We start from the raw sequence: 24,460 nt of genomic DNA, 5'->3' as shown, positions 1-24,460 counted from the left end.
CAAATAAACCCTTATGAAGATGGATGTGTTTGAGGAGCACATTAGGCATATAATGCTTTATGAGTTTAAAAAAGGCAATAGTGCAGCAAAAACTACATGAAATATTTAAGGTGTTTATGGTGTGGAGTCTCTCAATAAAAGAAAGGTTGAAGGTGGTTTCAGAAGTTCAGTTCAGGTGACTATGGCTTTAGTGATGCATCACGTTCAGGTTGTCCTGTTGAGTTTAATGATGACCTGCTGCTGGCTGCACCTGATGAAGATTGTGCTGTAACAGTTGAAGAACTAGCACAGAAGCTTAACTCAACATATTCAACAGTTCACCTCCATCCTAGGAAAGTCTTATGCATTTGACAGGATGTTGTTGGTGCGATCCACTTTGAATTGCTGCCACTCAATATAATGATTATATCAGACTTCTACTGTCAACAGTTAGAGCACTTGAATGTTGCACTGAAAAAAAACAAACCTGCTTTGATCAATTGTAAAAGTGTTGTGTTACACCAGTATAATGCACAGCCCCATACAGCAAGGATCCCATCTGAAAAGATTGAAGAGCTAGACTAGAAAAAAACTTCCACATCCTCCTTATTCTCCAAACCTTGCCCCATCTGATTATCATCTATTGTGAAGTTTGTAGAACTCTCTTGATGGAAAAGAGCTTGCAACACATGAAGATGTCAAAACTACCCTCTCTACATTCTTTCCTTCCAAACTCCAAGCATTTTATAGAAGTTGCATTCATAAGCTTGAGAATCATTGGCAGAAATTAATTAATAATAATGGAACATACATTATTAATTAAATAACATTAAAACATTTGAAATCCTCTCTCTTTTTCTGAACCTAAAATTGGACATTACTTACAGGATGGCCTGATATTTATATATGTAAAACAGCTTTTCCCTTATTTTATATGTAATATTCTCACCATATTTACAAATATAGCTTTGTTTCAACTTTCAGGATTTCTATAAATTAAACATATAAATATATCTGTGTTTCATTTGTAGAAAACCTTACAAGTGGAGGTTAAAGATAAGTATTACAATAATTTATGAATTTACATTCTGTAGTAGACAATCATAACATACACAGATAGAGTATACTAATTACAGTATCAACAATTAGTAATACACACCTTTCTAAATACACAAATACATATAAACAAGACATGAATGAATGTACCAGAATTAAAATACAAAAAAAAAGAAGAAAATTCCATATGGCTTATGGATTTAAGTTACAGAAAGTACTTGTTTGTCTCCTGATGCTTTATTAGAAACATATTTTCGTATAACAAACATACATTTTTACCTGTGTAATTAACTGTTTACTGCTTTCTTCTAGTTCCATATGGCTTATGGATTTAAGTTACAGAAAGTACTTGTTTGTCTCCTGATGCATTATTAGAAACATATTTTCGTATAACAAACATACATTTTTACCTGTGTAATTAACTGTTTACTGCTTTCTTCTAGTTCCATATGGCTTATGGATTTAAGTTACAGAAAGTACTTGTTTGTCTCCTGATGTATTATTAGAAACATATTTTCGAACAACAAACAGATACTTTTACCTGTGTAATTAACTGTTTACTGCTTTCTTCTTGTTCGGATAGTCCAGAAATAATATTCACAACACCAACTTTATTTTGTTCTTGCAACTGCCTTCTTTCAGAAGAACTGGGAATTATAATACAATTTGTCTGATCAATTACAAAACCTGGACTTCTTTTTTGTATGGGTGGACCAAGTGGAATAGCTACACATGGAAGGGAATTACAAAATATATGACTGTTAAGTAGTTGAACATGATTAAACAAGTATATACACACACAAAAAAAAACTTCTATTATTAAATCCTTAGGGTATCAATGCATGAAACAGACTTAATAGTTGCTTCATTTTATTTAAAGTTCAAAAGATAAAAGCTATTTATAAAATTTGTTACATCATATGCAAATATTTAGTACATTTTGTGTATATATAATCCTGAAGTATGAGCGACTTTTCTAATGTGTGTGATTATTCTATGAGAAACTTGATATACTAACTTATAAGCAATAAAGTTTACACACTGACCACAAGGAAAATATTCTCCAAGATGAGAAGCTGTCTGATGAGATAAACCAGACTCTGGAGAAAGATTTATTAGCCTCCTGGAAAATCCCCGTGTTTCTGCAACAAAAACAAGGAAATTAGATGCATTAACTATTCACAAATTTCAATATGTATTAAAGCTATGTCTTCATTTAATTTTTTTTTCTAATATAATTTCTTGTAGTATGTCATTTTAGATCAAACTGTTTCCAAGAACTAACACACAAAGAATATAGGCAACTCAAAATACAAAACAGTGCAAGTTCAATACCACTCAAATAAATGCAAATAGATTTTTAAAAAATCAGTTTTGTTTTAACCTGTGAAATAAATAGAAATTATAAATACAAAATGTATTAATTTTTGAAATTCATTCAGTTATTCAGATTACACAATATTTTATATAAAAAATAATACTTTACACCAATTTCTTAATTTTAAAAAGTAGCATCACCAAAATATCCCATTATTTCAACAGTTTGTTTTGACAAAGATATTTCACCTTATTGTTTTCAAACTAATATTTCCTCTTGATATAAGGAGAACCATAAACATGTTTTTGTAGTTGATTTTTAAAGATATCTTCTTAACAATGGAAATGATGGACTTTTGGATGTATACCAGAGGAACAATATTTGTAAGTCAAAGCACAAGTTACAGCACTGGTTACAAATCACGTACAAAATTAATGGTGCTGTAACCATTTCACAAACCATCACAGTATGGATGACCCATACTTGTCATACCCATTTTGTCAAGTGACACAGCAAGCCAATAACAAATTAAAGAACCTATTAAATCTACTACAAGAAACAGATAAGTGACGAGCAATCTCAGTTGGACAAAAAATGACCAGTTACAAGATATCAGTTGGAGTGCTTAACAATCAATTATACATGGAAAGCCAAATGCACATTACTCTGAAAATTCTCCAATGCCAATTCTACCCCATAAATGCCAAAAATAACCTAAATGACCATACAGAAATAAAAGTCTAACTTCAGAGAATAAAGACAAGTAACAGAAGTTTTCATCAATCAAGCGAGCCACAGTATTATTAACATATAAGATAAATAGCTAATTTTCCTTTTTGTTTGTTTTAAAGCAAAGACATATGGGGACTATCTGCTGTACCCACTGCAGGAATCAAATACTGGATTTTAGATTTGCAAGTCCTTAGGTTTACTGCTGTCCCACCAGGAGACTAAAATTTCTGATGAACTAGGCCTGATTAACCACAGTGTGAAAAAATGTACATCTTAATTCCTTTAATTCTTTATTTTGAAATGGGGATTAATCAGAATCATATTTACACAAAATACATCCATGACCAGAAGCATCTCCATGAAACAAAATGAAAATAAAATCTACTATCACATTCTATATATCCTTTTCTGAATCAAAGTAAAATTATTGGCCATTAGACTTCTACAGGCATTACCTACAAGCAGAAAAGAAGAAATCAGAGACATTAAAAGTGGAAAACCCTAAGACTAAAATAAAATAACTCTACACTGACATGAATAAAATAACAGCCTTGACCTAATACAAAGGTATCTGTCAAAAAAAGGAAAAATCTCAATGACACAGAACCAGACAGTTGACTCATTATAAAGGGGAAAATATCCACCCACAACTACAACTTGAGAGAAACATGTGCACACATACATATATTCTTAACCATTCTCTAAAAAAAAATGTTGAAGAAAAAATTAAGAATAACAAAGTGCACCAACTAAAAAACAGAAAAATATTCAGCCATTTGAGACTAACTGACAGGAAAACACCATGAAAGACAGGGTAAAATTTACTCATATGTAAAATCTAAAAACATGGTTGGAGAGCATCAATGACATCACTCAACATAAAATGTACAGAGATGGAATTAAACATGTCTTCACTGAATATCAAAGCATTGGAAAGAGGGTTAAAAATGAGTGTTAATTAAGTGTCATAGTCCTCCTCCACTATAATGCCAGTCTTCATATCAACATACCTTTGGAAATATAATAACGACAGCAATATGACAAGGCTTTGAGTGTAAGCCATATTTATATCTTGTGTACATGTATATAACACACTCTTAGTTAACTGCTCGCCCCAGTGGCTCATGTAACTACTGTATACACTAATGCTAGTAATGTACATACAAGATATTGAATAAGCTTTGATTTATAAATAGGAAAGAAGCAAACAAAAATATTGTCAATTTCCTAAAGTGACACACTTACAGAATGTATAAAAAATTAACATGAACATAAATTAAACAAAAACCCTAGAAGTACGTAATACATGGTAAAAATAATTTTCTTAGGCCTGAGTTCTCTGCTGTTTCTCAAATGTTGATGCCCTTCCTCCTTGATGTATTCAGTGATTTTCATTTGTTTATCATCTGACAGAAACATTATGTAGCAACAAACTAAAATGCCAAATGTCAGTTAGATTCCTTTTAATATATTCATGTGATACTTAAAACTCTGTATACCAATTTAGTAAACAAAGCAGAAATTCTACTGTTGTTTTAAAACAAGTAAAATGCATATAAAAATTTATTTCTCTGTTGATTATCAAACTTGTATCTCAAGCTTTAAATAATTTTCTTTTATGTCAAAAGTCCATACAGTCTGGATCAATTACTTTAGAAACCAACTGACAAGTTTAATTATTTTTCTCTACTCTTTCTTATTGCACAATCTACAATCAATCGATTCACTTACATTATCCCATGAGTTACCACAAATGTATCCAGAACTTCGAATGACTGTCTCCTTTTCATCATAGTCCACACAGGTTCAATTACTTTAGAACATCCTTTGATAAGACAAATTCTTTTCTTATATCTATTAAACGGTGACTCTCAAATTAAAATATCACACATTATGGCTAAACTAACAATCACCCAGTCTAGCTTCACTTTCACTAAATTAAGATATTTTGACTTCACTTCTTTTGTTGTTTACCATAGTTGTATCCAGAGCTTTAAATAACTGTCTCTTTCTTTCATCAAAAATCCACATGGGCTGATTCAGTTCCGTTAGGATTCAAATGAAAAAAACATTTTCCTATCAGTTGTTATGATACATCTGTGAAGCACACTAGGAATCACCCTTTAAGGCTAATTCACTCACACATCGAGACCTCACATTTTCTGACTAACTTTTCTTCTGACTGAACTTTTCTTTTAACTTGTGCATGCTTGGTTGCCTATATTTATACATTGTCCATTGGAGCCTTAAACTCGATAATCTAAACAACACTATAATAAAACATTACTCATTTAATGTAGTGAGAAAAATACCTGATATTCAACTAACTTGGCATCAACAATACTACAACAACTGAAACACTCACAACATACAATTCTCACCAAGTTACATAGCCAAATTTGTCATATCTATCACCTTTAAAATAACTAGTTTTAACTCTTTTGTCACAAAGTAAATTAAGTCCTACAAGTGGATACTGCACCAACACCAGGGAATTTGGGGCACAGAACTCAAACACATGACAATGTGAATGAATAAGTACAACTGATGCTAGCTTGTACTGAGCAGCTGAGCCTTAAGAGGGAACACCTCAGACCAATAAACCTGCAAGAGTTCAAAGGCAAACACACTATTCCAACCCAAGCAATATACCAAAAATTCAACTGCTAAATTGTTTCTTTATTTTGAATAGTAAAACTATGGACTCTCAAATTCACTCTGACATTCAGCACTTGGACCATGCCTAAACTTTCAATATCCTTTCTTTCCTTTCACATGTCACCAAACACACAGATAAATGTTTAGATCCTGAAGATGGTAAATTACACAAGCAGGATATTTTCTGAAAGATACATTTACGACATAAATCCACATTTATGGAAGAGGAGAGAGTATTAACTATAAAAATGTTATATGTAATTAGTTACTGAGAAGCCAAGTGTATAGTTGCAATACCTTCTACAAATTATTTTTTTCATAAAAGTAATATTATACAATCCATATCTAACGTTTTCATTTGGCAACTTCACTGTTTTAGACTTATAGATCAGAATATTCAACTTAGCAGCTAATATGAAAATATATGAATGATATTTGAACTAAATAGATACTTCCTTGATAGCACGTATACACATCTAAAACAATTGTTCAAGTGACCTAATTCACTATTTAACCCATTAAAAGTAGAATTTTAAAGCTTCTGGAACATTCTTAAATTTCAGCTTGTGACATGTATCAAATCAGTATATAAGCTACTTAATTTCACAACCTAATAAGTTAAGATTATCTATTAATATATATGGTATTATATTTCAGTCATTTTGGGCTCTAAGTTTAACAATTACCTTGTTCTGGAACAGGAATGAAGTTATTTTCCTGAGGATGTAAAGAGTATTGACTGTGGTACAGGTTTATCTGGGAAGGTTGAGACCTTCCAGTTGCTGATCTGATGTCAATGAAGCGTTGGTGACTTGCTCTGTCAGCATTAGGTATCGGTCGAACCATTGACTAAAACATTAGAAACTACCAATAAATACAAATATAGCATGTTAATACCAATAAAAGGATCAAGGTAAAGTTTCCACAGGAATCTTTAGAAATTATGTAATATGTAATTCACAAATACAAGAAATAATGGAAACTCTTATTATAAACACCAGGTAATGGAGAAAAATAAAATTCTTCTCTCTGAAAAACTGGTCCTAAAATTTACAAAGTAATAAAATAATTGTGAAAAAATATATATATTTTTAATGTTACATACTGTTTGGATACTATTTTTTCTTAATAACATCTCATGAAGGAATAGGAGGTAATATCAATAGTTTTATCCTAAACATTATATGTAATTTATCTTACAAAGAACTTGTATAGTTTATTATACCCTAAAGATCTTCACCCTTTAAAGTAATTCTTACACACTAAAGTAAAATAAATTTAATACTGAATGAAATATCATAGTAACAACTTATTTAGCTATAAACTTGAATGGAACCCCACAACACATTTTACTTAGATGTAATCATCAGTGTGAATACTGTACTTATCTTGATCAGTAGTTTTACTAAAAACGTGCAATAACATTCTTCATATGGGACAAATCTTAAGTTCCAAAATGTTCACTTATTTGTTACATTATTTACTATCAATGAAGTAGAAATTTTGTTTATGACTTACAACAACCAATGTAGAGATGGCCCAAAAAAACTGGATGAAATAACTTGTTTTTTGTACATTTCATACATGCAAGGATCAACATAACTATTCAGTTACAATCAAGTTTATAATTTTTTTATCTGTTAACATTCTACTTTACTGTGTGCCTGTGATATTATGTAAAAATGATGAAAATGCCATCTCAACTATCTTGTTTGCATTGTTTTTTAAGGATTGATATAAGCCATCAACACATTTACTTCTATGCTTGTTTTCTGTGTTTTTTTTAACAGGTAGGTAGGTAGGTATTTCATGTTTATTGGCACAAATCAACTAGGCTATCTGTGCCAAACAAGATGTAGTACACTACAATGGTATATGGAAATGAAAGTAAAAATATGTAAAATTAAGACCTGCCAGGAAGACTGAAGCACTAAGTTCAAACTTGCTGTCAGTCACACGAAGCTGGCCTTTCTAGTCATGGGTTCAGGTCAAAATAAAATTAAAATGTGTAAAAGAAATCATGTTAAAACAATGTATAGTCTAATAAAAACCTTAAGTTAAAAAGACCAATGGCTCTTAAAATTGTAAAAACATGAATGAGGAAGCCAGTATCACCTATGACATTGGCTAATGTCAAGGGCAAACCTACCTTAAAAATATGTTTAAAATGGTGTCGTCGTTCTTGGTTGTAACAACAGCATGATAATAAAATGTGTGTCACACAGACTACACATTGTTGCATCAGTACCAGATAAAAGGAAGTGGTGAGTTAAAAAACTGTGACCAATGCATAGCCTAGCCAAAACAATTTCCTCCCTTCAATCTTTACAGAAACAAGATGGCCAAAGAGCTAAAGAAGGCTTGATTTGAAAAAACTTATTATTTCATTGCTCACTCCAAGTTGACTGCCAACTGGTGTATAGTCGGGTTTTTATAACTGGACCATAGGCCATGTATGGAACAGGTATCATGGAGATAGAGCCAGAGCAGATGGACTTTGCTGCTCTGTCAGGTAGCTCATTCCCACAAATACCAACATGACTTGGTATCCAAAAAAACTGGACAGAGATAGATGATAGAGAGAGATGGCCCAGTTTGTTTTGGATATTGATAAGAATAGGATGGTAACTAACATGGAATGATGTCAGGGCCAAAAGACAGCTGAGTGAATCAGTATAGATCGTACAATTCGTATATTGCTTTATTGCATAGTGTCAATATGATTCAGGGCAAGAGAAATGGCATACAATTTGGCAGTGAACACAGAAACTGTAGAAAGAATTCTGTGTGCTACAACCAAACTGTAACAAACAATGGTAGAACCTACAAAGTCACCTGATTTTGAACCATTCGTACATATATGAATATGGATGGATTGTTTGAAAGATGTTCAGCAAATAAACAGCAGTGTTTCCAATTGGGAGTACTGGCCTTCCTCAGATGACTCAAAGATAGGTCACAGTTGGGGATAGCAATTAGCCATGATGGAAGAGGCCAAACTGTTGATACTGCTATGCTATTCAAAGATATATCTAATTTTTCTGACTGTGCCTGAATACAAAGGCTAAAAGGAACAATGGCAGATTTTTCTATTATAGAAAAGTGTGACCCACTGAGGATGGAAAGCACAACCTCAAGTAGGATGCTGTGGTAAAGAGCAAACTTTGGAAGCATACATAAGAGACAGTTGCAAACAACGAATATATAGAAGGGGTTCACGGGACCCCACGCACAAACTTTGGATTGGAGAAGTACAAAAGGCCCCAGTGCAAAGCCAAACCCCTGATGGTGGATAGGATCCAGCATTTTCAGTGCTGACATTCTGGCAGAACCAAAAACCACAGACCCATAGTCAAGTTTGGATCGGATAAGGGCACAATAAATTTTAAGCATGAAGTATTGATCCGCTCCTATTGAACTGGTGGTTGAAGAAATGCTGAAGGTAAATTTAATCCAAGATCTCTGCTGGCTTTGACGTCTAACTTGCCGAGCCTGTGCACGGCTTGCTGAAATGCAATGCAGTTTGTAAGCAAGGGATTTCTATGAAAGTTATTCCAAGCACATTTCCGAGCATTTTGAGTTATATAACAAGCAGAGTTACACCAAGGGCAGGGATGCTGTGGGAAAAATGTCAAAGTTTTGGGGATGCACTGAGCAGCTGCTTGGATAATACAGTTAGTTACTGCTGCAACACAATCATCTATCGATGATTTACATAAGATGGCAGGATCAAGTTCCAAGAGAGTAGTGAAAGAGAGCCAGTTAGCCTGGTCCAACTTCCACTGAGGCACACAAGTCAAGTAGCACTAACCACGGCCACTCTCTCTTAATATGATAGGAAAATGATCACTACCCTGTAGATTGATGTCAATCTTCCAAGAAAAGAAAGTGAAAAGCAAATGGGAGCACATAGAAAAATCTATAGCAGTAAATGACTGACTGGGTGCATGAAAATAAGTGTAAGAGCCAGTATTGAAGAGAGACAGGTTGTGATTCAGGAGCATATGCTCTATAGCACAAACCCTCTTGTCAATACCAGAAACACCCCAGAGGGGATTATACCAATTAAGATTCCCCAAAATTAAAAAGTGGGTTGACAGTTGCTCAATGAGGGCCTCAAGGTCTGAGGGATGATAATTTTTTCCAGGGTTAAGGTACAGAGAGCAAACAGTGATGATATGACCCAAGGAGATACATATGGCTACAGCCTCCAAGGGCATATTCAATGACAAGGATCAGGTAGGCACATGTTGATCAACCAGCAGTGATATTCCCCCCATAACTTTGTCCTACACGACCTGTCATTTCAGCATAAGGAGTATTGTCGAATTTTAACTGTATTAGTAGGTTTTAAAAATGTTTCCTGTAAAGAAAGACATTTGGGATGATAAAAGTCAATCAAATTCTTGATGTCATTCACATTTGATTAAAAACCTCGACAGTTCCATTGGATTAATGTGGCCATTTATCTTTATTTTGGAGGAGAATATGGCACAGAGACCTTCTGCTTGCAACCACGCTTATTTTCTTTACTGGATGTGGGTTGGTTACTCTCTTGTGATCTCGCTCTGGTTCAAGTAGGGAGGTTGGAGTTTGTACATATACATTGCAGTAATTGAGGATGTGAACAAATGGGTTGGTTAATTTTTAGGGTGCCAAGAGAGGAAGACCCCATGGAAATACCTGGGCTTGAACAAGGTGAAGTTGGGCAATGACTGGAAGATGTGGAAGGGACAGAGGTAGAAGTAGATACTGATTCATTAACTTTGTTGATTTTGGAGGGTACTAGATTCAGAAGCACTTTTAAGAATTATGTAAAAGGCATGAAAAGGTCTGTCTGGACTCCTACTGTAGCAGTGGAATGGATTACAGCAGCACAAGTCTCAGAGGGAATTGGGAATAGTAATTTCCGAGCCTCTGGATAAGTAATATTGTGAACTGTCTTGAGACGTTGTACTTCTTTCTCTTCCACCCATTTAAGGCAAGAAGTAAAACAGGAAGGATGTAGACCATTACAGTTAACACAATGCAGTTCTAGTTGGCATTCAAAAGCATTATGGTCTTTACCAGCACAACGGGCACATGTTAAGGAACCACGACAAGATGCTTTTGAGTGACCAAATCGTTGACAATGAAAACATCTAACAGGGTTAGGAATATAAGGCTGTAACTTACAATTCAGATATCCTGCTTTGATTGTGGTAGGAGGATGCAATGTTGTAAATGTTAATATTAGAACATTTGTCGGCTCCATAATTCCGTCTCTACGAGTAAACATTCAGCGCACAGCTGTAACACCTTGGCTGGTGAAACTTAAAAAGATCTCTGACTCTGGAATGGTCTTTAAATCCCTCTCAGCTATAACTCCTCTGGAAGAATTCAAAGTAGAATGAGGAGTAACCTCATTGGGTATATCCCAATGGCTTTTGACTTCAAGAGGAGTTTGGAATGTTGTGATGAAGCTGTTTCTTCTAAAATCTCCCCAGACCAAATTTTTTTTTTACCAATTTAGGTGAGCCAGGAAGCCCTACTAAACCCTTCTGAATACAAAATGGAGACATCTGCCCTAAGGGATTTTCAGTTAAAGAATGTATAATTAAAAATCACAGGACAAATTCAAGTTGTGAGTTTGACCATACAGAGTCATCAATGCGCAGTTGCTTGCCAGTAGTTAGATTTTTCTATATGCTGTCATGCTTATTTATATTTTTTATTTGAATGGTATCCATAATAAAAAAAAAAAAGAATATTTCAGTGTCTACTGATCCCACCCACCATAGAGCACTATAAGGGGAGGAGCCACAGTGCCATATAAGGTCACTGCAGCAACGCCATAGTTTTGTAAGCACTATACCCGAACACAAGTACCAAATATAATGTCCACTACACCTGTTGAGGATGTCTTATACTGGCACTCATTTGACCCTGGCCAAAATGAACTAGCCAATTGATCTTTGGAAGGGGGCCACCCCAAGACTGCCCATCTACAGGAATTCAAGGCCAAAGTGGTATGTTGGAGTTGGACCCCTCAACCACCGGGGTCCTCTCGTCCCCTTCATGGGTCACCACGCACGGCAAACACGCAGGTGGATGTTTAGATCCCAGAGGAGGTAAACTGAAAGTACAGAACCTTCTCCGGGAGGTCCCGTCACCATATTCAGGAATCCACATTGCAGGGTTTTTCAACAGTGTTTCAACAAACATAGGAAGTTTATATTCATAACGAAGTTCTAAATACAGTGAGGTTCCAACTGTAATATTTATTGTGTATCTATTATTGGCTGGTAATTTCCATTTCACTCTGCATTTAAGCTTTTTACAGAAACTTCAAAGAATAACAACATCATTTACACCAGACTTAAGATTTATTTTTACTTACTACTAGTTATTATTAAGACTTATAGAAACAGATACTCCTTTGAAACTACATTACCTCAGTGAAATTGGTTGACATCATTGTTTTGGTTTATGAGTTATGTACTAAGAAAGAGGCAAAAGAAAGGAGAATAAGAAATTCAAACTTTTTACAATGATATTTACAGACATTACCAGAACTTGTGACTCACATAGATATTGTTCTAAATAGAAATTGTTGTAAAAAAACCTAAATATTTTAAATATAACATGGAGAACCTAAGATACACTTTTCTTCATCAAAATTATCCCAGGTCATAATTACCCCTTACTCCTTCTCAAAGTAGAAACACTTCCTCAAAAGCATTTATAATAAAAAAAATAATTACAGTAAGTTTAAATTACTACTACAGAACTTATTGAATTTCACATAAAAAAACTTACTGGTTTTTCTTTAACAAACTTTTCTGGTTTGAACTTAGATGTTTGCATGTTTTTAGTCACCAAATTTTTGGCATCCTTAAATAAAGAAAAATATTACACTCTAAAAATTATGTTTGAAATACACATTTATATCAAAATTGTTATGAGAGAGAAATACAGTAACACAATAAAGCAATAGCTAATGATTTAACACAATTCATTTGTGAAACAACCCTTTAAAGCAATCCTTTAAAAAATTGTGAACATTTTAAAAAAATTCATTTTCAGATCTTTAATGGCTTAAAAATGCAATTCAATTAAATGTCAATCAAAGATAGAAAAATATTTAAAATTTAAATTTCATGGTAATTTTTATTTATTACCTCTTTCAACCCTCACTGGAAATCTTGTTGGGATTTCAAGGGAAGGAGATAGTTCATTAAATTTAGAGCTAGCACTCGGATATTTTGAAGCATTAGATAAAAGTATTACAAAGACATTTAAACAAACACAAACAGTGATAAAAAGGAACTAATCTCTAATTTTTTTAGACAGTTATATATTCATGTGCACTCCAAACAACTCATTTTTAAATAACTTTTTCATTACTTTCTAGTAATTTTAAGATACTATTGAGAATAGCAGTATTTACATAATTAATGAACATGCAGCTTAAATGCATTTATACAAAAGTTAAACATGGAACATACAAACTCTAATTTTACATACCTACTATGCACCACATACACTGAAAATATTCTGAATGTGAAAGTGTAAGCATTCTTACATACCAAAAAGAGTAAAGCTGACAACAATTTCACAAAATAATACACATTAATAACCTAAGTACCACTTAAAACACTTTTTGCTTCTTTTCATAGGTGGTTAGATATTTACGTACACTTGGTTTGTAGTTTTTTGTTTTTTTTATATATATATACAAAACCATATAAGATTACCTGTGTAAGCAATTCAGTATTTTCTTGTTTCCTTATCTCTGCCAATAGATGGGTGGATTTCACTCCAGCCCACCTTCCCAAAAGTAACCATAAAGTCTTTATACTATTACTTTTTAAAACACATACATATCTTCACAAAATTGTTCAGATTATCAGTGAACATTATAAGGTATCAGATTTTTTAATTAATTTTTAACAATGTTTTTATCATCAAATGCAAATATTATCTAACACACAAATTAATTTTGATTTTACAATTAAAAATATTTGTGTATAAAAAAATTGTCAAATTTCACATGTAAATTCTCTATACCCTTCTATTAACCTACAGATAATTATCACTTTTTCTTAGGAAAACTTTGTTATTTTCTCTATTGTATCTGTACAAGTTTGTATGATTAGACTGACCTCTTAACCACCATAAAAAATTAGGAAATAGATACTGACCCCTCCACCATGGAACCCTAAAGGAATATGGTACATTGTTAAATGTTCAACCCCACAATAAGGCCAGTGTAGCAATATAAAAGTTTTGTATACACTGTATCCAACCACAAAAAGCAGACAATGTCTACAATGCTTAATTTGGTATTTGGTTGACCCTAGAGGGTAACCCCAGCACCTCCTGTTTACAAGAATTCAAGGCTAAAGTAGCATTTTGCAGTGACCTAGACTTGAAACCCAAACACAACTGAATCACTAGGATTCTCTCCTCCCATTTACAGGTCACTATAGACAGCAACATTTACATGGATACTTGAATTTCAAAGAAGGAAAAGTATACATGCAGAACCTTTCCTGAGATATACCACTCACCATGCACAGGAATTCACACTTACAAGAGAATGTTTGAAAAGAAGTCAGAAAGTTATGAAGAGTTAAATGGCCTTCTACTTCCTATTGGTTCCAATAAATCTTACATCTAAAATAGTTGTAACAATGGCTCCTTTCTGTATGCATTTATTGATTAAATGTAGAATGAAATCTAAAGTAATAACATTCTTGAATCACCAACCCAGAAAACCTAAAATTGCATGACAAACCTTTCTTGTTGCTCCTTGCATTACTTTGCTACCAGAAATTTTCTTTTGTTCCTTGGGTGACTCTTTAATACCAAAGCTGCAAGATGAAGATGATGCTTTAGTCCTTAGTTTCTCTGCTACTTGTTCCTATATTCACAAAGTAATTACAAACACTGTGTGCTCATTAAATTTCTACAGCAATTTATATATAAACATCTTATTACAAAAAAAAATATGCAAGATATATATATAACTAAAAGAATCAAGCAAAAAATACAAGCTCAAAATAGTTTTTAGAAAGTATAAAAATTATATTTATGTCTAAAAATATTATTAAAAGATTTTGCTTTCTTTAAATCGCCTTTCCCAGTACTAACTATAATCCAAAATAGTCCAATTAACAGGTAGCAAACTGCATTAAAAAGAAAAATGTAAACAAGCCAGAAAAGCTCAAATACCACCATCAACGGTCTTCTTATAAGAAAAGAATCTTAATCCTCTAGAAATACCAAATCTTTATGATTCATATAGAAATGAATTAAAGCCTTTATTATCTTTACTAATACAATTTGTGCTAACAATAACAATAAATATTTCTGCTCAAACTATTGAGCATCTGAAATACACACTACCTTAAAACTTTACTTTCCTAAATGATTTTCTATTAATTCTACATTCATGAAACTACCAGATATTTACATCGAATCAAAACTAATATTATCAAATTAACACCTTCCAATTACTTAACTGGGAAAAAGATAAGTGTCTGTAGACTTTCCACCCCCACCCCACCCTGTCAAAAAAGGAATAAATATAAGGTAGAAAATTTAGGGATATTAAGGGATGTTTCCAAACAATATACTTTGAAAAATTAAGGTAAGCATTCAGTTTAACATGATGACTGACACTCATATTATAAAAAAGGTAATTTATAATACATTTCTTGTTACTCAGAATTAAGGTATTTAAAATATCTTTAACGACATCATACCATACATTCCCCTTCCCTGATAATAACACATTAGTTACCATCTGCCTAGAAATATAGATGCCAATGGTGTCTTAACCTTACACCTGGTGGTTTTCTGAACTTTTATTATGAAAAACATCAGTCTTTCCTAAATTATTTTCTATTAATTCTACATTCATGAAACTACCAGATATTTACATTGAATCAAAACTGATATTATCAAATTAACACCTCAAGACAAACAGAAACAGATTTGTAGTATTTTTAAGAGTTATTTGTAAAGTTTAATAGATTTTTAGAGTGCAATTCAAAAATTGGGAGCTTTGGGGCATTTTATGGCTCCTGGAGATACTATATTTGTCACTTTTTTTATGTGGTGTATTTAACAACTGGTGCTACAGAAGACAAGAGCAAAAACTGAATGAATTATGTAAAATTTAATTATTTGTCTAGGAACACTTGTTCCTTATAGCAACAAAGAAATAATGTCTCAATAAACATCAGAAATTATTTAAACCCCATAAAATGTATGGACAACAAGTGATTACATAGTCCTTCAAGTTCTCCCTTCACACCCACTCTTCCAAAAAAAAAAAAAAAAGTAAAAACCTTTACTTTTACCACCCTTCATTGTTTCAGGACATCACTGATTCCCCTTTAAAACTCTTGTTGAGTGCAAACCATACTGTTGCTGACATCTCATTATATATGCTAATCACTGTGTTAGAAAAATAAAATTGATTTAATTAGAATATAGCATGTCTTTCCCATATCTTAAATTTCTATTCTCTTATTCTATTGTCTTCAGAATAGAGAGAAATTGGAGATCTTTAACCTATCAATTCTCCAAATAAACTCAAAATTCAATATGATCAACTCTTCTTAAGACAAAATAAATTAATAAATCTATTTTCATAAAACAATCCTTCTGTATACAGAATCATAATGATGGTCTTTCTCTGAACTCTTTCAACTCTCCCCCCCCCCACTACAGATACCAACACCATACATAATACTTCAAGAAGGTCTAACTAACTTTTGCTTCACATTCAATGTGTATAACTTTACCATAAAATTATGTTGGCTTTACCATAGCAACAAATTACTACCCTAATGGCTTGAGTGACTTATCTGACACTATGTCAAGATTCTATTTTTCAGTCACACTGGAGTAAGTTTACATATGTGATATGGAGTAAGAGTACATGTGATTCAAATTATGATAACCTAACTAATTAACTGATCCAAGTCTCTTCTTGTATTTCAAGAGTTTAATATCATCCACAAACTATAGCAATTTACCTATTATATTCCTATCAATATAATTACTGTTAACAAGAAAAACCAAAGGCTCAAGTAACATCTATGAGGCTTTTCACTAGTTAACAAAAGTCCAGTTTGGTTAGAGGTCATGACATTATTTCTCCCATCCAACTAAACCTCAGTTCAATTTAATGGTCTTTTCCAGAACTCTCATGATGTGATTTTCTTATGCTAATCTTGTTGTCCTTATCTAAAACTTTCTGAAAATCTAAGTACATCAAGTCCACATTTTTTCCATCACCCAGATAGCATGTAATGTCCTCAAAAAAGGTTTTCTTTTAATGAAATCATATTAATTTTAGGATATCACATTTCACTAAATTATTCTGTAAAGTTTTTATCAGCCACTCAAGAATCTTTCTCACTACAAACTTGTCTATAACTCCCAAGGTAATTCTCATCATCCACTTTAGAAGTAGAAGCAACATTAACTCCAACCCAAAGGCACTTACCATGATTCGACTGACCAATCACAAATTAAAAGAGTTAGCTACCACCTTTGACCACCTTTATCTCCAGGAGACTAGGTGTGTCACTTTAATGCAACTCTTATACAGTCTGATTGATTACACTGCAAAAACTAACTAGTGAATGAAACAGTTTAAAAACTTCATAATTACTCTCTACAGATCATGCATCTGTTGTTTTTTTTGCAAATAAAGTATCTGATTTTTATGTGATATTTGTATGAATTTGCAACTTCGAAATTTTGAAAAGATTTCATTGTGATTTCTTAAGAAAATACTTACTTTTATATATTTCAATTTATACTTACATTCTTTAAAACTTATTTTTGGTCTTGAATAAAAAAAAATGCATACCTTAAAAATAACCTTTACCACACTACAGACACAAGCATGCACTTTTTCAAATTGTTAAATGTAAGGTTTCATTTAACATACATAATAAGCTTCAAGGCTATTTGATATTTATGCTTTTTGCAAGCTGTAAAAAATGTTATTACAGAAATTGTACAAAAGGTTGATCCACAAGCACCTTTTCTTCTAGCAAAACATCACCTAGTTAAGCTTTGGCGTGTTTTACATTTGAAAAGAATATAAAAATTAGTTGTGACATATTTAGATCAGTAACGTACGGCTTTTCAAAACTAAACTGTAGAATATTACTTAACATAACAACTGAGGTTGAGAAACAAAAACTGGTTAACAATTAACAAAATTACATTTTCATTCAAGTTACAAGGACAAATTAGTGTCATTTTATTCCAAACTATTATGAATTTCCTTCTTTGGAAATTACAAGTGTTATTACTCACAAACACTAATAATTTTGTTGTGAATATGCTTAAATCAACATAAAACCCATGTCTGTTGCCTTTTGATTATTTCTGTGCATAAAAGTAAATAACTGAAACTATTTTATACAGGATATATTTTAACACTGAATTAATTTATTTTTGCAGACATTAAAAAATTTAACTACAAGTTGATTTCTGTAAACACTCAATTTACAACCTGCAATATTACTCTTGAGGAACACTTCACCCATTCAGTCACAAACAAGTTAAATTTAACCCCTGTTAAAAACACTGCATGGTTCAGGATCCAGCAAATTTAAGTTCTAAATATTTTGTTTAGTCAAGGGACTAGTACCAATACAATTCAGATAAGTCCCAAAATTTCCCAATTTACAGGTCACCTAGTGAGATACATTAACATTTTCTGTAAAAATGGAAAACATTTAAAAACATGTGTATGACTCCAAGGAAAAAGATATCATAGCAGTAAAGAAAAAATGTGCAACAGCAGCCAGTTTTTTTTATAACTATTTCTTGCCTTTAACAGTTGTTGTTGTTGTAAATCTTAATTTTAAATAATTAAAACCTCTTACTTTATGAGTATTTGCTCAATTGTTTAAAACAGTAATCTTTCACAACTCCTTAGTGCTTTGCATTTGGCATCATATTGTTGTCTTCATCTACTGATGATGTAGGAAAAGAAATGAAACATTCAGCATTGTCTTTATCTTCTGCTATAGTTATAATGAACACATTAAAAAATAAACATCTTATCAGAAACAAATTTAAGCTACTAAACACAAATCCAACAAAAACACGTGAAAATCAGTTAAACAAAATACCATTATAAATGAAAAAAAACCAAAACAATTTCAGAAAACCTTTATTCTTACCTACAAAAGACAGACTCAAGCACACCACAACTACACATCATTCCCAAACCTTACAAACCCAATTGTCCACCATGACCCATAATGCTGACCTATGAATCATTTAACAAAACCTTGGTAAATATACAGCATAGGCATTTTATAAATATGCAACATCAGTCGGTTCTTTTTCCAAAAACTCTTTTAACTTCAAATCTATTATTAATCAGCTAAATCATAAAGTCTTAATAAACAGTTTTGATGTCATCTCCCTTTTCACAGAAGTCTCAATAACTGAAGCTTGCAAGATAGCTTTAGAACTTTGTATCCAAGACCCCCAACCTATTAATACATACCACCAGCAACCAATTAGTGACCCTTATAGAGTTCATCACCACCAAAACTTTATGTTCAATAACCAAAACTACTTGCAAATAAATGGCTTAAGTATGGGGAATCCCATGTCACCAATTCTAGCCAACATTTATATGACAAAGACTGAATCTCAAGCGATCTATTCAGCCTTACACCCACCACTATACTGATACAGATATGTTGATGATACAATTGCTGGATTCACATCTACAGAACACACACTTACTTTTTTTCAACCACATTAACTCCATGCACTCCAACATTAAGTTCACCTGTGTGAAAAAAAAACTAACCAAATAGCATTTCTTAACCTCAAAATCACTACACCTGATATAAATTCAAAACAGAAATCCACAGAAAATCACCCATACTGGATTATACATTCCCTGGGATTTAGCACATGAAACAAAATAAAAACTCAACATATTAAAAAACCAAATAAACACAGTCACAAAACTATGCTCACCCAATAAAATTAACAATGAAATCAACAAAATAAAACAACACTTCATCAACACCAACAAATTTCCTCTAAAAATCATGGTAAACTTTATACACACACACCTAGACTAATAACAAATAAACAATAATAAATGCAAAAATACAACAAACTACAAAACCTTACACTGCTGCATACCATATGTTCCCAACATCAGCAAAAAAATAACCAACATTTGGGAAAAACTTATAACAAAACACAACATTCCAGTAAACACCAAATTTATTCAAAAATCAGGTACAAAACTAAAGTCCATACTATGTAAAAACTACACCGACAAACACAAACCCAATATTATTTATAAAATACAATGTTACAACTGCCATGACTTCTATATCAGAAAAATAAGAATAAAACAGAAAATAGATTCAAAGAACACAAAAAACACCTTCACACATTTTTGAACACTGCAAATCAAACACAATATAATCATAGAAGAAATCTAGAAACTAAGTAGAGAAACAAATATAAACAAACAGAAAATCAAAGAGACCCTACTTATATAACAACTAAAACCAAAATTAAACTAAAATAAAGAAACACCTTTATACCTAAACTAATTAATAACTTAATATCCAGCTGCAATGCCCCCTACAATACCATATCCATTAATACTCTTGTCCCTAAGACGTGCCCCGCAACAGTCTGTGGCAAACTCTCCCTTTGTTAACCTGAAGATGACCTAGGAAAGTCAAAATGTTGTTCTCTGCTTTATTAGTAAAAGTGTTAATACCCATATCAGATGTTTTGAGACACTTTTATTTCAAGTCAGTTTCTCATCATCAAAATAATTCATAAGAAATAGTACAACCCACAACTCTCTTTGTCTTTTTACTCAGAGAAGTTGGTTGATTTATCTCAAATTTTACTAATTCCAAGCCTCACAATGTAAATATAATGTATGCAAGTTACGTCATAGACTGAGAGGTAAAACTAATTCTTTTGCATAAAAATGTATGATTATTTTTCTACTTTCTTTGAATAGCAATATTTTATTGTACACTACACTAACATGATTAAATTGACTTAAAAACTAACAGTGTGCATGTAAAAATACCATATAATATTACACTAATTAAATGTAGTACGAGTTCAGATTTTGAAAAAATATTATTGAGGACTGTAATTGCAACCCACAAGCTGCAATATGATCCAGGGCAAGAGATATGGCATACAGTTCAGCAGTGAACACAGAAGCTGTAGAGGGGATTCTGCGTGCAACTACTGACCCATAGCAAACCATAGCAGAGCCCACTGAATTACCTGATTTGGAACCATCTGTATAAATGGGAACTGAATGATTGTTTGAAAGATATTCATTGAATAAAAGACGGTACTTCCAATCTGGAGTATCTGCCTTTTTTAGGTGACTGAAAGAAAGGTCACATTTGGGGGCTGTAATAAGCCATGGAGGGATGAGCCGACCTGTGGAATCTGCAATGTTATCCAAGGACAGAACCAATTCATCCAATTGCGCCCGGATGCGAAGGCCAAATGGAGCAATGACAGATCGTCTGTTCTGAAAAAGGACTGCCCACCGAGGAATAAAAACACATTTCCAGGTGGGATGCTTTGGTAAGGAATGAAGTTTCGAAGTATATTGTAAAGATAGTTGCAAACGGCGAAGGTGTAGAGAAGGTTCATGAGATTCAATGTATATGCTTTGAACTGGAGAGGTACGGAAAGCCCCAGTGCAGAGTCGAAGTCCTTGGTGATGAATGGGGTCAAGCATCTTTAAGGCCGAGGGTCTGGCAGAGCCATAGACCATTGATCCATAATCGCGTTTCGATCTAATAAGAGCACGATATACCTTTAACATTGAACAGCGATCTGCCCCCCAACTGGTAGAAGAGAGAACACGGAGGATGTTCAGTGCTCTTGTGGATTTGACCCGAAGCTACTTTAAGTGTGGTATAAAGGTCAGTTTACGATCAAAAATAAGTCCAAAGAACTTGGTCTCAGGGACCACAGGCAGCACAACTTCATCAATATAGAGTGCAGGATCAGGGTGAATACCCCGTTGGCGGCAAAAGTGCATGCAACATGTTCGACGATTGACATGAGATGTGAAAGTCGTCGACATAGAGCCCATTTGCAACAGTAAGAGGGAGTTGTTCAGTGATGGCATTTATCTTTATACTGAAGAGTGTAACACTCAATACACAGCCTTGAGGGACTCCAAGTTCCTGTACAAAAGAACGGGAAAGTGTTGAACCCACACGAACTTGGAATCTCCTGTCCATTAAAAAATTTTTAATAAACATGGGTAGATGGCCACGTAACCCATATGTATGGAGGTCTCGCAAAACGCCATACCTCCATGTTGTGTCGTAAGCCTTCTCTATGTCAAAGAATATTGATACAAGATGTTGGCGGTTGAGAAAGGCTTCTCTGATAGATTTTTCGAGACGAATTAGGTGATCTGTGGTGGAGTGCTGTCGACGGAACCCACACTGGGTGGGCGAGAGGAGGTTGTTTGATTCAAGGAACCAAACAAGACGAGCATTAACCATCCTTTCTAATGTCTTACAGAGACAGCTCGTCAAAGCAATTGGACGGTAGTTTGAAGGAATCTTGGGATCTTTCCCTGGCTTAGAGAAAGGTAAAATAATAGCCTGGCACCAGGCGTCAGGAAAAACATTCTCCTGCCAGATCCGGTTGAAAACAATCAGGACATCAAGAGAAGCAGGAGATAGATGGTGCAGCATGTCATAATGAATATCATCAGGTCCAACAGATGTACTGGCAGACCGATGAAGGGCCATTTTTAGTTCCACCAGGGTAAAGGGACAATTATAGTCAAAGAAACAGTCAGTTCGAAAGGAAAGAGGTGATCGCTCTGCCCGAGTCTTGATGGCCAGAAAGGTGGAGGAACAAGCAGAAGTGCTAGATACCGGCAAAAGCTTTCACCTAGAGTGTTAGCGATGTTCGAACATCAGTCACCTCCTGACCATCTCTCTGTCTTTTTACTCAGAGAAGTTGGTTGATTTATCTCAAATTTTATTAATTCCAAGCCTCACAATGTAAATATAATGTATGCAAGTTACATCATAGACTGAGAGGTAAAACTAATTCTTTTGCATAAAAATATATGATTATTTTTCTACTTTCTTTGAATAGCAATATTTTATTGTACACTACACTAACATGATTAAATTGACTTAAAAACTAGCAGTGTGCATGTAAAAATACCATATAATATTACACTAATTAAATGTACGAGTTCAGATTTTGAAAAAATATCACTGAGGACTGTAATTGCAAAATAAAGACCAAGTAACCAAAATGTGCAATTGTTATAGTGAAAAGAATATACACACTTAGCTAGTTAAGTAGCACAATCCAATAAAAGGTCACAGTAGCTCTTTTGAAAGACAGTCTCCATTTTAATGTCACACTAGTCAACAGAGCTCTTTTACATATTCATAAAACTTTAATCCATTAACAATTTTGTAACATTTGAATATAGTTTAATGATAAGATCTGACAGACTTATAGGAGATCAAAACATGGTTGAATTACAAAATAAATCACATTTTGAAATTAAAAGATTAGTTGACAATCACTTCAAATTTACCATTCAAATATCTCTCTTTTTTTTTTCTCTCTTTTTTCGTATATATTTTTTTATTAATTGGTTTTGTATTCATTTCCCAAAACCACTTTCTATACCCATAGTTGTGGATTCTAGGCCACTATTCCTCTGATCCAATAGTTTGGTTATCGCAAACCTTAAGTCATAGTTTTCAACCTTCATTTAACAGTGATGCTTACCATATCTTCATCTCCTGGGTTCAATTCTGGTCCAATAAACTTCTGCAATCTTTAATTCCCAGATTAAGTCATTTGCAAACAGTTAAACTTACAAATACCCAAGTCCTGATTTAGATCTTAATCTAATAAGTTATCTCACTCAGACCCCAATTCTGGATTAAAACCTGTTCCAAAAGTTTAACTTAAATAATAAAAGTATTTGTATTCAGCCTTTATCCAACAGTTGGCCTTCACTAAACTACAGTATCTTGATCCTAGGTACTTCTTTCCTAATACTAATTCATAGTCAGTTCCAATCCAATAATGAAATCTCCAGTCCACACTTTACAGATCAGTTAACTAAATTTCTTAATTTAATACTGATCAAATTCCCCAGCTTACCTGAACTTCTTTCTCTGTAGCTTGAATACTTTCTTGTACTAAATGTCGTACCCTTGCAAGTTCAACTTTATCACTTTTAAAAAGAAACAGTTAAAATATAATCCACACATGTAATCTAGAAGTATACAACATCAAAAGTTACCAAGACTTAAGTGTGAAAAAAGAAGTTAAAATAGTATGTGTTCTCTTACTATTGTACATAAATTATTTTTATAAAACTTTTATAAAAGAATTATATAGTAGAAAAGTCATTTATTTTATTCCTTCCAGCATTTAGCCCTTGCTACCAATGGGAGTCATGTGAGCCCCTATCAGGTTCTTAAAACACATTAGTTCAAACTATTTTACACCAAATGTTTTGAGAGTCCTTGATTTTGTTGGTTATAAAAGTCCATTATAACAAATAGGTCATATGAAAAATTCGAAGAAATAAAACACAATCAACATCGCATTTCATCACTCTTATTATTGCTGGTATTCCCTATGTATTTCACAAAGTAAGTTGTAACT

The 24,460-nt window shown here is 33.1% G+C and overlaps 1 protein-coding gene across 7 annotated transcripts in view; it reads right to left on the bottom strand.

Moving 5' to 3' along the window:
• The window catches only part of LOC143252320 (uncharacterized), a 54,650-nt gene that overhangs the window by 19,000 nt on the left and 11,190 nt on the right, over positions 1-24,460 (bottom strand). For 5 of the 7 annotated variants that reach the window (XM_076504276.1, XM_076504278.1, XM_076504277.1 and 2 more), the window contains 6 exons: positions 23,951-24,023; positions 14,523-14,648; positions 12,542-12,616; positions 6,430-6,592; positions 2,082-2,177; positions 1,577-1,761 (listed from right to left, as the gene is read on the bottom strand). In XM_076504276.1, the coding sequence (XP_076360391.1) occupies positions 1,577-1,761; positions 2,082-2,177; positions 6,430-6,592; positions 12,542-12,616; positions 14,523-14,648; positions 23,951-24,023 (718 nt within the window). Of the gene's footprint in view, positions 1-1,576; positions 1,762-2,081; positions 2,178-6,429; positions 6,593-12,541; positions 12,617-14,522; positions 14,649-18,645; positions 18,757-23,950; positions 24,024-24,460 lie in introns of those variants that run through there. The other 2 variants (XM_076504282.1, XM_076504280.1) reach the window with 2 other exon arrangements.

This window comes from Tachypleus tridentatus, chromosome 6 (assembly GCF_004210375.1).
Source record: "Tachypleus tridentatus isolate NWPU-2018 chromosome 6, ASM421037v1, whole genome shotgun sequence".
NCBI lineage: Eukaryota > Metazoa > Arthropoda > Merostomata > Xiphosura > Limulidae > Tachypleus > Tachypleus tridentatus.
Note: the sequence above shows the minus strand (reverse complement) of the source record. Positions and strands in the feature narration are given on the sequence as shown.